Source organism: Lepidochelys olivacea, assembly GCF_965140295.1.
Source record: "Lepidochelys olivacea isolate rLepOli2 genome assembly, chromosome: 10".
In the NCBI taxonomy this organism is placed as follows: domain Eukaryota; kingdom Metazoa; phylum Chordata; order Testudines; family Cheloniidae; genus Lepidochelys; species Lepidochelys olivacea.
Genome location: NC_140420.1, coordinates 45,660,114 through 45,674,610, shown reverse-complemented (window position 1 = coordinate 45,674,610; position 14,497 = coordinate 45,660,114). Strand labels below are relative to the sequence as shown.

At 43.8% G+C, this 14,497-nt stretch overlaps 1 protein-coding gene across 1 annotated transcript in view; it reads left to right on the top strand.

Moving 5' to 3' along the window:
• OAZ2 (ornithine decarboxylase antizyme 2) overlaps positions 1-9,254 on the top strand; it is a gene marked incomplete at its 5' end in the record, with an annotated part of 28,258 nt that extends 19,004 nt beyond the window's left edge. Inside the window, 3 exon segments of the mRNA XM_084640357.1 lie at positions 2,441-2,616; positions 4,894-4,979; positions 7,555-9,254. Coding sequence (XP_084496483.1) covers positions 2,441-2,616; positions 4,894-4,979; positions 7,555-7,688 — 396 coding nt within the window. The 3' untranslated portion in view covers positions 7,689-9,254.
• Positions 9,255-14,497: the final 5,243 nt, after the last annotated feature.

Here is a 14,497-nt window from a genome sequence, read left to right as displayed (position 1 = left end):
GCCCCAGCTGCCCCTCTGCTCACTTGTCAAAACTCCAGCTTCCCCACTGATTTCTAGCGCATCTGCATTGTCCACACGAAGCAACTGTTTGAAGCTGAGAATGCAAGGCAGAGTAAAACCGAAGACTCAAAGCGAGTTTTTGAAGTTAGTATCAAAATAACCTGAGGACTAGTGGAAGTGATTAATATAATCATTACATATGTAACTCAGTAAAAAATCCACTTTTGACCCACTACCACCAGGAGTTTCAGTGTGCTGTAGAAAGCAGCACTGCTGTGTTGTAGAACCTCACTGATGAACGTGAGTCCAACGTGCTGTAGGGTGAACAGAACCTGCCATTGAAACATTCCTCTTCATAAAAGCCTTTCTTTCTTGTAAGGGGTGGTATCACAAATGTTCTTCCCAGGCATGCTACCTTCTGGTTGAGGAGTGCTGGATGCTGTTTCCTTCTAGCCAGTCAGTTCTCCTGGATCAGCTAGCAGGAGTCTTTTAGCAATGCAGTGTTCCCAGGCCTTGCCATAGCCTCACTTTCAAAACTGATGCTGTCTTTCTACTTGTTGGCATCTCTGACTTCATTAGTCTTGGATGACTTAAGCTGTTCTTGGTGTTTCCCCAGAGATTTTTCTTAAGCAAAATCCAAAGAAAGCAATACTGTCATCTCTTTCATGCTACAGTAACTATAACTGTAATAGAGAGGAACCATGAATGTCAATTTTCAGCCGCAGGAAAGTCCTTAAGACAAATAGGCCATTAATAATTAAAATTCTGTTATTCATTTTGTTTACAACTGTAACTGGCAGCTGATATATTTGAAATGGCATCTTTTTGGACATACATTTGAAATGTAGAATGCATCCAAATAGTGTTTCTGACCTGACATCTTTGTCAGTGAGACGTCACTAAACATGAGTTCTGATAGCCTGCCTTTCATTACCACTTCAGTTCAATTTGACTGCTAAAGACTTCTGTCTGCTGTTTAATACTCATTTGATGCCTCCTGCTTTGGCAGTAAGTTCTGGGAAATGCTCTTGAGTTCATTCACTCATGTTTTATGCAAGAACATGAATTCAGAGAACCCCAACAAAGAGAGACCACCAGATCCATGTGCACTGGAATTGGCTAGTGGCTGCAATAGCTTCAGATTTAGGAGCTGTAAATCTGACTTTGGGCAAATGCTTTGGAATGCCATTAGGCACAGAACTGGTCAGACCTTAGTGGATACCCTGTACTACTAAGTGAGTATTGGAACTGAAGACAGCTGTGTTCTCTGGGACATAGTTAATTGTACAGATTGGTCAGTGTAACCTGTTGTGGAATGAAATGGCGTTACTGCTGTTCACGCATGTAATTCTGAACACGTGGTATCAGCAAAACAAGTTATAATTGAACTGGAGGGAATTTGAATGAGGAAACTTGAGTTCTCTTTACGGTGATCGTTATGGTATGACAACACACTGTCTACTCTAGGATCAGACAATGTTTTAAAAAAAAAAACACCCTAAAAATAGTGGATTTTTAGTTGCATGTTCTTTACCTATTTATAGGCGTCAGTTGCCAAAGTGACTGTTTTGTATCTGTTTGAGTTTTTAATTATTCTTTCCTAATTAAAATTTCACGTTTTACTTCGCATTTCTTAGGAGTAGAAAAAACCCTTTATTAAATGTTCATCTTTCTGAAGTTCATATTTTAGGCTAGATTGAAAATAGAATATTCTACAAAAGCATTGGATAGGTGTTTTTAGGCTTTAAAGTGTCTAGGAGAGCTTTAAACATAGCTAAAGTATTGATCTCTCGTATGTTTGATTGGTCATGGTCTGGGCACACGCAATCATAGCTAATACAACTTTTCAGTGGAAGACTCGAATCTTCTAGCAAATTCTCTGTAGTTAGGACTAAGCACATGTTTACCAAGGAGTTTGGCAAATTAATTAACTTACTTACACTGTGCTAGATGAATGTAGATCCTTAGAACTCTTTGGCCTTAATGTCTCAATGTGACTAGTAATCCTGGGTGTCTGTTCTCACAGGTGGGTACTAGCATGTCAGGCCTTTATTTTTAGAGTTAAAGGGAGTGGTGAAGTCTTGTGGGGGGGGGAAGGAATCCTGTCTGGAAAGAATTTGGAGCCAAACAGTTTTAGTATTTTGTTCTTTGTTCTGTAGCAATTTGTAAAATTTAAGCAAGACCCATTCAGTCAGTTCCAAAAAAGCATTTCTATTTTAGTTCATTATAAATGTTAATTTAAAATTGCACTAACACAAATTTTCAAATCAGGCTATGGCTTGTAAAACTGTTCTAAATCATAGGTATTTTTTCCTAAATGGAACCCCACAGGTGGCACCGACATTACCTAGTGTTGAAGGACATTGAAATAACTGAATTTATTTTAGTAGCTCAGACTGTATTTCACTCTTCCTTTTTTTCCCCCCATCAAAATCTGAAGGACGAGAAGCTCACTGTTAACCAAGATGTCCCAGTGCATGAAGGGAAACCTCACATTGTCCACTTCCAGTACAAGATTACGGAAGTGAAGATCTCCTCCTGGGATGCAGTGCTTTCCAATCAGAGCCTTTTTGTGGAAATCCCTGATGGCTTATTAGCTGACGGGAGCAAAGAAGGGTAAGATCCTAAAGCTGTGTGAGTGCCATATGCAGGGTTAACTGCCTGTGGAAGAAGGTATGGCTTGTAGCCAATGTGACATGGGGGATTGCTTTGACAGGATAAAGGGGGAAGGGATTTATTCTATACCTCCATTCTTAGATTGTAAATATAAATATTCCATTATTCCCTTCTACACCAAAGCTTCCGTATTTTTGTGGTTCTGTGTGTATTTTTTTTCTTCCCCCCTGGGGATCAAGAGACATTTGCCCTTCTCCTTTTTAGCATAAGAATTCAAATAGTGTAAAGGGTCAACGTGATTATTTGGTACATAGTATTTCCCATTCCAGGTCAGACCAGTAGTGATCTTGCTCTGGTAATCTGCCTCTAGCAAGGGCTGGTGACTAAATGCTTATGGAGAAGGGGTTATCTCCTCAAATTTTTCTCTTGACCAATTAGACAAGCTTTTGGGGGTGAGCATTTTTATTTCCCTACAGATAATTACATTGTTCCAAAGCATAATTTTCCTTTGTCATCAGTTTGAGTTAGCCTGCTCTTAGTGGAGCTGTCTGTTCTCCTGTAGCCATCCCAGAACCCTTTAAAGTATCTCTGAACTCTGAGATCCCATAACTTCATGTTGAAGTGGACAACACAGATTAATTATAAATGTTGTGTGTAAATTTCATTGGGCCCTTATCAGGCAACATGTCAGGATCTCCCTTTCACCTCTATATCCTTCCATAGTCATTTGCCTTTCCACTTCTTTTGTTTGATCCCAAATGTAGATTTGTGTGCCTTTAAAAATTTGATCCAACTTCATATGGTACCTAAATATGTTGGTACACACGCTAGCAGAATATTCAGTGTACACCTGCACTGTACTTCATATTGCACAAACAGGATCTGGAGAAATCCTTGTATTTTTCTGTAGTTCATAAATATTCCAGCTCTCCCAACTCCCCCAGGCACTGATTCTTCTCTGAGGGTATTTGTCTGCCCAAGTCACCACAATTTCGTAACAGATTATTTTTAGTTAGGTAAAATAAGCCTTGGAAGTTATAATTAAAATCGATGATTATCATATTAACAAAATCCCTTCCAATCCCTAGGTGTTCTCCAATCTTGCTGGCTGCTGTTTAATTAGGTCTTGAAATTCCTATTAGTAAATGTTCTTGTGGTACTGTACTCAAGTCTCAGGTCAGTGACTGGTGGTAGAGCCCAGACTAAACTGATCAGTGGGGTGTGGTACTTGGGATCAGTGCAATTTATGTTTTACTAGTTGGTAGAAAATATTTCAGATGTTTTCTGCCACCTCGCCATGATGCATTGATGGAAAATTGCATCATGAGCAGGAGACCTGTTCTGTGAAACAATATGCAAAAATTCTCACTGGCTCACCTAGGCAATTTTTCCTCTTTGCCTCCTTCCCTTCCTCCCCCCTCCTTTTTTATAAGGGAAACGTAACAAATCATTTAAAGGTTAAGTGGGGCACAGGTTAGATCAATAGCATTTTATGAACTGTTGCTTCTGAAATACGGAGCTCTTGGTTACCAACCATTTCTCTGCCAGCTCAGACTAAAGGCATGTCTGAACCATGTCAGCATGTCTGTGCTGGCAAACCCTCGTAGCATAGAGGCAGCCTACACCGGACAGAAGGCTTTTCCTGTTGGTGTAGAAACACCAGTTCCATGAATGAAGTTAGCTATGTCCTCTTCCATGGACACAGCTGTGTCCACCGGGGATGGGCAGGGCGGGATTGGCATAGCTGCATCAGTCAGGGGCTGGCTTTTTTTCACCCCTCTGACTGAGGTACCTTTGCTGATGCAACTTTTCAATGTAGATCAGGCCTACCTCCCAGACTTCAGCAGTTGTTATGGTGGGACAGATATCCATGCCTAGCGCACTGGCATGAATGTGGGAGAGCTCACCCTGTCTAGTGCCAAGGAAATTCTTGAACACTTTCCTCATGTGCAATGAAACGGCTGGAAGACTCACTCAGTGACTCATATATTATTAACGTGTATTACTGTGGTGACTAGTTATGGCTCAGGACCCCATTAAGCTAGGGGCAATAAAACAACAAAAAGACAGGCCCTGCCTCAACAGGGCTTTGTTGCAAGATTTCTTCCTCCAGTGTTAACCAAAGTGCATAATTCCCATGTGTCAGTGTGGATGCATCTCTTGTGCCTCAGAACACCTTAGCAATTCCTCCTCATAAGTCAGGCTGACAGCGCCCAGCCACTTCCTTGGGACTGATCGCTTGGTGTAACTAATGTGCCCTTTCCTCCTCCCTGACAGATTGCTAGCGCTGTTGGAATTTGCTGAAGAGAAAATGAAAGCAAACTACGTCTTTATTTGCTTCAGAAAAAGTAGAGAAGACAGAGGTGAGAACTTTCGCCTCTGTGTGGTTTTTTCCTCCCTCAGAATAGAGTGAAGCAGCTGTTGCTCTGCAGAGTACTGTCCTTTGCAGGGCTTCACCAGGCCACTTCCGCCGGTAGGAAGTTTCCTGTTTTGATCTCTGCACAACAAGCACTGTCATAATTAGCTTTCTTGCAAATTACTTGCCCAGTCAGAAATTATTTTGGTTGACTTATATGAATGCCTGATTATTGCTTGTAAAGAAGGGATATTGGACGTCTCTGTGGCTGGATGTCCAAAGTAACTTGCATCAGTAGGAATTGAGCTGTTGGACAGTAAGGCTGCCATGCAGAGAAGTGCCCTTTCCCTACTACTTCAGTAGCAATGCAGGATCTCTAATATCTTTAGTCAGGACTCATTTAATGTTTCCTCTCAGCAAGAAATGAAACTGCAAGGTTCACATGATTTGTAGTGGGGTGGCTGTCCTACCCCACGGGGGAACTAAAACACTTTTAGTGATGGTTGCGCCTGGCTCTGTGCCCTGGTGTTGATCCCTTTCATCGTTTCTGAGCAGATGTTTGACCAGTTGATCTCCCAGCACTTCTGTTTTCTTCCAGACCTGTGGGTAATACTTATCCTGCCTGTAGGTGCTCATGACTTAAGAGGGATATGCTAGTATCTAAAGATAGATGTATCAGATAGGTGATTAGAACAAGGAAGCCTGAGGGAATTTATGGCAAAGCACAAGGTTATGAATAAGCCAGTATTAAATTTGACAAGATGTGAGTGAATATCTGGTAATCAAACAACCTTGTGATGGTAGAAGTGATTAATAGATGCAACAAAATTCTTCTTACGGATCTAATGTTAGCCCTCTGCTTCTCAAAAAAAGGATTATTCTGTGTCTTCATGCATCACTGTTTTATCTTCAGATCGGTAGGAGCTCCTCACTTGCACTAAACACAGGAAAATATTTTTAAAAATCGGTTAGCTGGACAGTGTCTTTCTGGAAGTGAGAAATTTTTGTTCTCATGAATAGAAAGCTGGCAGCACACTTGAGTTACCCACTGTGGCAGCCAGTAATAGCTGGTTTCTGGGAGATGTGTACAAAGGCAACTAAAATTACTTTACCTTGCAGTGAAATTTCTTACCTGCTGCTGAAACAATTGACTGTCAGTGTTCAAACCCTTTCTTCCTCATGATCTGGAGCTCACATTCCAGTTGCTAAATACTTCAGTACACAGAACAAATCTGCCACAATGAGTGGACACTTCCTTGTTCTCTTCCCCTCTCCCTTCTAGCACTGGCTGCCATCATTAGTCCCTAACTGCTACTGAGTGAGTGTGACCTTCATCATCTGGGCCCAAAGGCTTTCACCATGGTCAAGCCCACCAAGTGTGTGTTAAGTGCCCACATCCCCGCAAGAATGCTGTTGGCTGGTTAAGCTTATTTTTATGTAATCCTTTGGCACTGACAGTTCATGCCATTGCTCCCCAGCTCAAATTTGCATCTGCCAGGGAAGATGTATTCAGACTCCCAATTAAGTCTAGTCTACAAATAATATTGTACCTAGTGGTGTGGAGTGAGTCCACAATAGTGTCTTACAGGCAGCTGGAAGAAGCAAGTTAGACACAAGTTGGGTGGGGTAACAGAAGCTGATCCAATAAAATATATTACCTCACCACCTTGTCTCTTTGTTACCCTGGGAACAACATGACTACAACAACACTGCACACCTGAATTTGTTAGCATTGAATGTGTGGCTTACAAAGTCCACAACGGATGTTGGGAGGCTTGTCCTTGTTACATATTAAGTATGTGAGATAAAATGATCAGGGACTGACCCAATGCCCCTTCTGCAGAGGATAAAAGGATTTCTTGTACGACACCCACTGCTTTCATAGGTGATGTAAGAAGGTCACACTTTGTTAGGGTGTATACTACACTTTACAGATTCTACCAATAGATGTAGGATGGTCTTGTGTCTAAGAGCACTGGACTTGGAGCTCTGGGGAATTTGTGACTGCCATAGACTCTGTGTAACCTTGAGCAAGTCACTTAATCTTCCTGGGCCTCACTTGCCCATCTGTAAATGTTTCTCACAGCATCCCTGGGAGATAAGGGCTAGTTCATTGTGAGGTGCTTAGGTGCTGCTGTGATTTTTACCAATCTTCCTATTTGGTGTCCACATTTTCTGCAACTGTGTATTGCATTGGCATCTAGAGGCCCCAGTCAGGATCCTGGCCTTGTTGTGCTAAGCACTGTACACTCGGACAGTCCCTGCCTCAATGAGCTCTAGACAAGATACCCAAAGGAGTGGAGGAAGCAGGGGGAGGGAAATGGAGATACAGCATAAAGAACAGACAAGATACAGGTGAAGAAAAAGACATAGGGAAAGGACAAGGTAACCACGAATCTTTGAGTTTAAAAGGTCAGCCCACCTAAAACTTCCTTTTTTGATGTGCAGTGCAGCCCTGAAAATGTGGAGTTTGCCCATGTGCATATTGATTCCCCACCTGGACTTTGTGCTGGGGAATACAGCTAACAAGGCATTTCATTCCTGAGGTTAACAGTATCTCTCTCTTCCCTCCCCTTGGGTAGCTCCACTTCTGAAGACATTCAGTTTCTTGGGCTTTGAGATTGTGAGGCCTGGCCACCCCTGCGTTCCATCGCAACCCGACGTGATGTTCATGGTGTACTCTCTGGATCAGAACTCTTCCTCTGATGAAGAATAGCCCCTGTGGAGTACGACAGCGTGACCTGAAGATGCTTTTGAGAGGAGAAGGGGTTAAATCTCCTTTCATGCGGAAAGGGAAAACAAGCTTCTGTTGGACTGAAACTGCATTTCTCATTGTTAGATTGGCCTGTATATCCTCAGAGTTGACTTTTCATTGAAATGTGTTACATAGAGAACTATATATCTATATCTATATATATACACACACACACGTAATCTCCAAATAGTAAATGGAAGATGTTTATGAACTGACATAGAAGCTCTTTAAATACAGTTGTGTGGTATACTTGTTAGCCTAGCAGTGCCTCATGCTTGGGCTGTGAATGGAAGCCTGGCATGCCAGGGGGAACGCCGTGGCTAGAAGCAGTATCAGTTTCTTGACGTTTTCAATCAGTGTTTTTTTTTTTTTTTTTCCTGATCACCGGATGTGTGGCACACATTTTAAAGACTTGTCTATTTTTATGTTCACTCAGACTCTTAAATGTAAGGCATGTTTTGGGTGTAGACACACAGAAGGGATGTGCTTGAGTTAACTCTTAATGACACTACATTTAAAACCTTATATGTTTCTGCACTGGGGTAACCAATGCTATATACAGCTTACCCCAGCTTGCTCTTCCAGCTTTGGTTTAAGCAGTCTTACTCTGTTCAAGGTCAGCACTGCGCTATGGCAGCATTCAACAAAGGAGCATTCAGGTTACCTTTACCCAGCGGGTGCTTTATTTTAGAAGAAGAGCCTTTGCCTAGGCCTCTGGCAGTGTTGCAGTGGTACTCTCCCTAAATTGAATAAAAGGAGCATTGGAGCACTACCTCTGGTTCAGGTGAGCTCTTTGGCTGCTCGTGTGTTAGTTGTGTGGAGCGGTTGGGAGTCCTTAGGAAAGGTGTGAGCTATCCTGGTCTGAATGTGGGTCACTGGCTTTAAAGTCTCTGGTGAGACTGGTTAAGGAGGCTTTAGTTTTTAATTCATCACTTCCTTCATGATCTTCCTCATCTCAAAGCAGAGGTCCATGCCTCTGTTACCAGCTCCACAGAGAGGCCCTTGGAGACTTCAAACGCTGCTGAGACAGGCTCTGTATCAAACCCCAAAGGGAGCGGAATGCAGCACAGCAGGACCAGGATGGTGAAGGAGACTCCATCTGTACTGCCTTCCTCCTCAGATCTATTCTGCAATTCTCCCTCCCTGTGACTGTCAGTGGGGATGGGACAGGATGGGAGGAGGGTGGAACTGCTGGCTGTCGTTTGTGTCTTTCTGCATCACTTCTAATATTCGAGAAAAGAGTTAAGCTCTTCTGTTGATGCCATTTGGTTTTAATCTTTCTTTGACTGCTACATGAGAAATATATATTTATAAATCCTCCATTGGGGATGCATTGTGAGCTCTCTTGCTGACCTGGCTGCCTTATCCATTGCATTGTCCTTGTATGCTTTGTTCTGCTTTCATGTTTATGTGGAGGATGTTGTCTGAAAGCTGAAGCCATTCCATAGACTTTCATAGTCACTGTTTATTTTGGGGAGGGGTTGGGTCACATGTTGTTAGTGTGTGAATAAATGATTTTAAAGTTGGCGTCTGTCTCCCTCATTCCCCTCCCCCCAAGATGGAAGTATTTGGTTGCTGGCTTGGATGTCCAAGCCTCCCATGGCAGGGTGTGGATTGACTGAGTTTCAGTATTGACAAGGGATAGGGGATACTTCCACATATCTCTATAATGTAGCCAGGGCTGAGCTGAATATGAGACTTTTGAAAGGTATTTAACCATCATCCTCTAATCTATATTTTACAGTAAAATGGTTCTGTTTAGTCTGGTCTTATGAGATTTCCTTCCAGGGCAACTTACAAAGCTGTGAAATAGTCCCATCAAGACAGTGGTAGGAGCTGCAAAACTAAACTCACTGAAATATACTGAAGAGACTAACCTTGCACTGTCCCTGTTAAGACTGACTGGCTGATCTCCTGGATGAGCAGGCAGAGCAGTTTAATATGTAGTGGAATTCCCTGCTGTATGTATTGGCACACCAACAATGTATTTGTCTTGCAGATTTTCTTGAGTAATGAGATTGGAGAGAAATCTGCAAAACCTAAAATTCTCCAATGTTAAAAGTATCTTACATTTATTCATATAGCGTGAGATGTGGCAGCTTTTTAAATGTTGTTGTTTTTCGTGCTACTTAGATGGTTTTCTCTAAATCTTGATAACATTGCTTGGTAACTTCCTATGCAAAGTTATATTGTGATGGATGGGTGTCACCCAACAATTAGGTGTGAATAGTGCAGCATCCAAGTTTGGAGCAGTTAGCAGTGATGTTTGGCCATGTGTGATTGTTCTAATATTACCTTCAAAGAGCTGGAAGATAAACTGCACCTTAAGGCCTTGTCTCCTCTGACTTTTGTTGACAAAAGTTAAGCTGACACTCAAAAAACAGTATAATTCTGTCGCTTGTGCATGTTCACACAACCCTCCTTTTGTCAGCAGAGTGCTTTCACAGTTGGTGCTCTAGCATTGACAGTGAGAGCAGTGCATTGTGGGTAGCTATCCCACTGTGCTACTTACCCCCTTCTGAAGCTAGGAAGGTGGAGTGGATCACAGTCCATCATGGGTTTGGACTCTGTCCCATGATGCAGTTCTTTCCATCCCAGCATTCCATGGACTTCCACCTGTGTTTTGCAACATTTTTCAATGTGCCTCTCTTTACTGTGCACATACCATCTCTGTCTGAAAGGCTGAATCCCGCATTGCTGTCTACTGTTGTGGTCACTGTTATCAGCACATTGCGGTTGGTCATGCAGTCTATAATGAGCTCTGAATCTGAATAGGAATCAGAGTTACCTTACCTGCTGTGTGCAATGGAAAGAAACAACCCTAGGTTACTTTTAGCATTCACTGAGCAGTTGCATACAGTAGACCATCGCTTTTGGGCTTGGGAAACTAACAATGAGTGGTGGGATTGGATCACTATGCAAGTCTGGGATGATGAGCAGTGCCTGCAGAAGTTTGGGATATAGAAAGCCACCTTCCAGGAACTGTACACAGCACAAGGACACCAAAATGAGAGCTGCCTTCTCCGTGGAGAAGTGTGTGGCGATCACTGTGTGGAAGCTGGCGACTGCAGACTGCTACTGGTCGGTTGTAAATCAGTTTGGAGTTGGGAGGTTGACTATTGGGGCTGCATTAACGTAAGTGTGCAGAGCCATTAATCGCATCCTGCTATGAAGGACTGTGACTCTTGGCTATGTGCATGAGATAGTGAATGGCTTTGCAGCAGTGGGATTCCCTAAGTGCGGAGGGGTGATAGATTGCATGTGTATTCCAATTTTGGCCTTGGACCATCTTGTGATGGAGTACATCAATAGAATGGAGTACTTCTCTATGATATTGCAAGTGTTTGTGGATCACTGTAGCCATTTCACTGATCTCAGTGTGGGGTGATCCGGAAAGATGCATGCCGAACGCATCTTCAGGAGCACTGACCTGTACAGAAAGCTCCAAGCAGGAACTTTCTTTCCAGACCAGAAGATTCCAGTGGGGGATGTTGAAATGCCCATAGTGATCCTGGAAGATCCAGCATATCCCTTAATCACATAGCTCATGAAGCCTTACACAGGAAACCTGGATAGCAGCAAGGAGCGATTCAACAATAGGCTGAGCAGGTGCAGAATGACCAGAGAATGTGCCTTTGGCAGATTAAAAACACACTGGCGCTGTCTTTATGGCAAGTTAGACCTAAATGAGGAAAATATTCCTATGGTCATAGCAGCCTGGTGCGTGCTCCATAATATTTTGTGAGGCTAAATGTGAAAAGTTTTCCCTAGGGTGGATTGCCTGGCTGCCGAATCTGAGCAGCCAGATATGAGGGCTATTTGAGGGGGGCACAGTGTGGGGGAGGGGGGCTATTCAAATCAGGGATGCTTTGAGGCAGCATTTTGACAATGCGCATCAGTCATGTGTCTATCTGTACAGCACTCTGCCATGCTTCGTTAACTTCCATGCCTTGCATGGAAATTGTGGTGATTCCTGACCGGGATTTGAAGTCAGCAAATGATCCACTATGTATGTACCATGGAGCTGAGCAGCTGCATAAGTAAGTTGACTGGGAAGGAGGACTCAGAGTAGAATCCAGGGGAAAAGGGGTAGAGTTGTGGAGACCTCCCATTCTCACAGCAGCCTGGAGATGTGCGGGGCAGTGAGGAAGATGGCCGCCTTCCTTCCAGTAACTGGTAGGTGTTTGACCCTTGCCATACCTCCTAGCCAGAGGCTGAGGTAAAACATGGAGCTGCTAAGCAGGGTCTTGAAGAACTCCTTTCACACAATGGTGGCAGAAGACTTGATTTGAGGGTTGCTCCCGGACAGTCCCATGGACCAAACCTCTTCTATCTGTCTTCTGCTTGCTCCTTTGGAAAAGGTGTCTGATAAAATGCCCACATCCTAGGGGAAATGGGTGTGTGTAATGGGCTAAACTAGAAAAGTCCAGTAGAAATTAGGGAATGTAGATGGGGAGAAATCATGAGAGGAGGTAGAGAACACACTGTGGGGAAAGAGAAGAGAGTGATGACAACATAGGGAAAGATCTATTAGAGAAGAAAACATAGAAAAACAGCAGGGAGGGAAAGCTGGAGTCTGTTCTCTCTTTCGCTCCCCGCCCCCATGCAAAGGAATAAATCTGCAGGCATTCACCCTGATTAGTAGGCTTTAATCCTCAGGCCAGTGGTGATTCAGTACCTTCTTTTTCCAGCTTTCAAGCCAAGAGAAATAATGGTTCCCTGCAGCTTGGGCTCAATGTGCCTTATTTCTAAGCTGCTATCAAAACATGATCTGGGTCGTAGAGGCTGCAGCATGGTTTCCCCAACCTTTGTATTGTGACAATTCAATAGTAACTGGCTCTAAACCAAGAGCTTTCAGGGCTGGACAGCTCAGCTGAAAGCCATGGACTGAGGGCACCTCTCATGCAGGGAATAGGGGGGTAGTGGTTGTGGGGTGCTGTTTTAGAGGTGTGCCTAAGCCCACTGGGCTTTGGGAAAATTCAAACTGGGAAAATTCGGTGGCTCAGGTCCATCAGACTTCCCTGGCCTGGGTTGTTAGGCAAGGCAAAACATGCTTTTGTATCTGGCAGCTTTGAATCACCTTGTGACAAACAAGACCAGAAACTGGGGTTGCTTGTAAAATCACACAGAGCTGGAAGGATGGATGGGCTGCTAGATTCCACGATCGGCTTCCTCAGGGTCAAGCTGCTTGACTTCCCTGCATGTAAAGTTCTGGCTGTTGATTGACTGGCACATGCCACCTGAGGCTGAAATAAGAACTAGCTTCTGCTACCTTGCAAACACTACTGCATGGTGGTGATGCCTGGGGGTGCCCTGCCTGCAGTATCCCTGCCCAGCGGCAGCCAGCAGGAACATCTAGCAGCATCACTAGACAAAGATCACATCTTGTCTGTTTACTGTGGAGGGAAGTGTAAGGAGGCAGTTTAATGTTCAGTGAAGTCCTGTGGCCTGTATCATACTAGGGGCAGGGGGCTGGTCAGACTACATGATTGCAGTGGTCCTTTTTGACCTTGGAATCTATGAATACTCTGCATCTTTGCACAGCAGTAGCTTGCCCAGTGAGCAGTCAGTAACTTGAGCAGGCATGCAACAGCCTGCTGGAGCTCAGGTTGTAAAGCTGTCTGGGGTTCAGTATTCATAACTTGCTGAAAGTGTCCCTAGTTCCCCCTCACTGTCAGAATTTGACTGACTTCAAAATGTAGCGTAAATAAAGCTTTTGGAGGGAGGTGGGGTTGGTTGGTTGAGCATTCAGCGGGGGGAAATTTTCCCCCTCATTTAAAAAAAAAATTGACTTTGGCCTGGAGCTAGGCTTTAGAGGATCAGTGCATGGCCCTTGTTGGGAGGAAATGACTGAGGACAGTACATTAGAGGGTTTGCAGAAATTGCACCACTGTGTTTTTGGAGCTTAGCAAAGTAAAGTAGTCTTTCTAAGGAATGATGCTGTGCAAAGGGGAGCTCATTTACCTGTGCATTTAGCTGCGCCATCCTCTGAATAGTTACAAACTAGCCGTGGGGAGCATTTCAGCTCATGCAGCTAAACTCCAGCTTAAACCCCTGCAGTAGGAGGAAAATGAAGTTCTGTCTACAGGAGCTTGGCCCCTCTGCACTGAGCTGTGTAGGCAGAATATGTGCAGGTTTCATAACTCCTACTCCCGTCCTACATCCTTGCTAGCACTTGGTGTGGTTGTATCAAGCCTGGAAACAGCTGCTGTGGCTTTATTCCTCCATGCCACAGCCCTGGATGAAACAAGGGACATGGAATTCATACACTATTTAAGAACCTTACACCTAAAGCAGGATTTTTGGACAAATTAAAGAGCAACTTTGTCCCCTTGTGCATATACATTACCATGTTGCATGTAAGGAAAGGGTTATATACTAGCTTCTCAATATAGTACTTCATAGTCTTTCTGCAAGCTGAAGGTAAATACAAAGCAGCTTGTAACTCATTAGGCTTACTGAATCAGCATGACTGTGACAATAGGTCATGGTTAACAGCTGCTCTCAGGGGTAAGGAGCCGTACCCCTGCTGGCTGCTATTGGAATGGGGTGTTGGAACATAAATGGCAAGAACTTCTCACCTCAGTGAGTGTCAGGCACTTGGTCTGTATCCAGCAATGCAGCCATTCCAAAGGTGCATTTCATGGTAGGAGGTGCTTCATGAAGCTAGCTTAGCTGTTCACATAGGCTATGCACAGCACAGCCTTGGGCTACAATGCAGGCCCACTAACGAGGCCAGTAACCTAGTTGTGAATTTAGATGACCTGTAT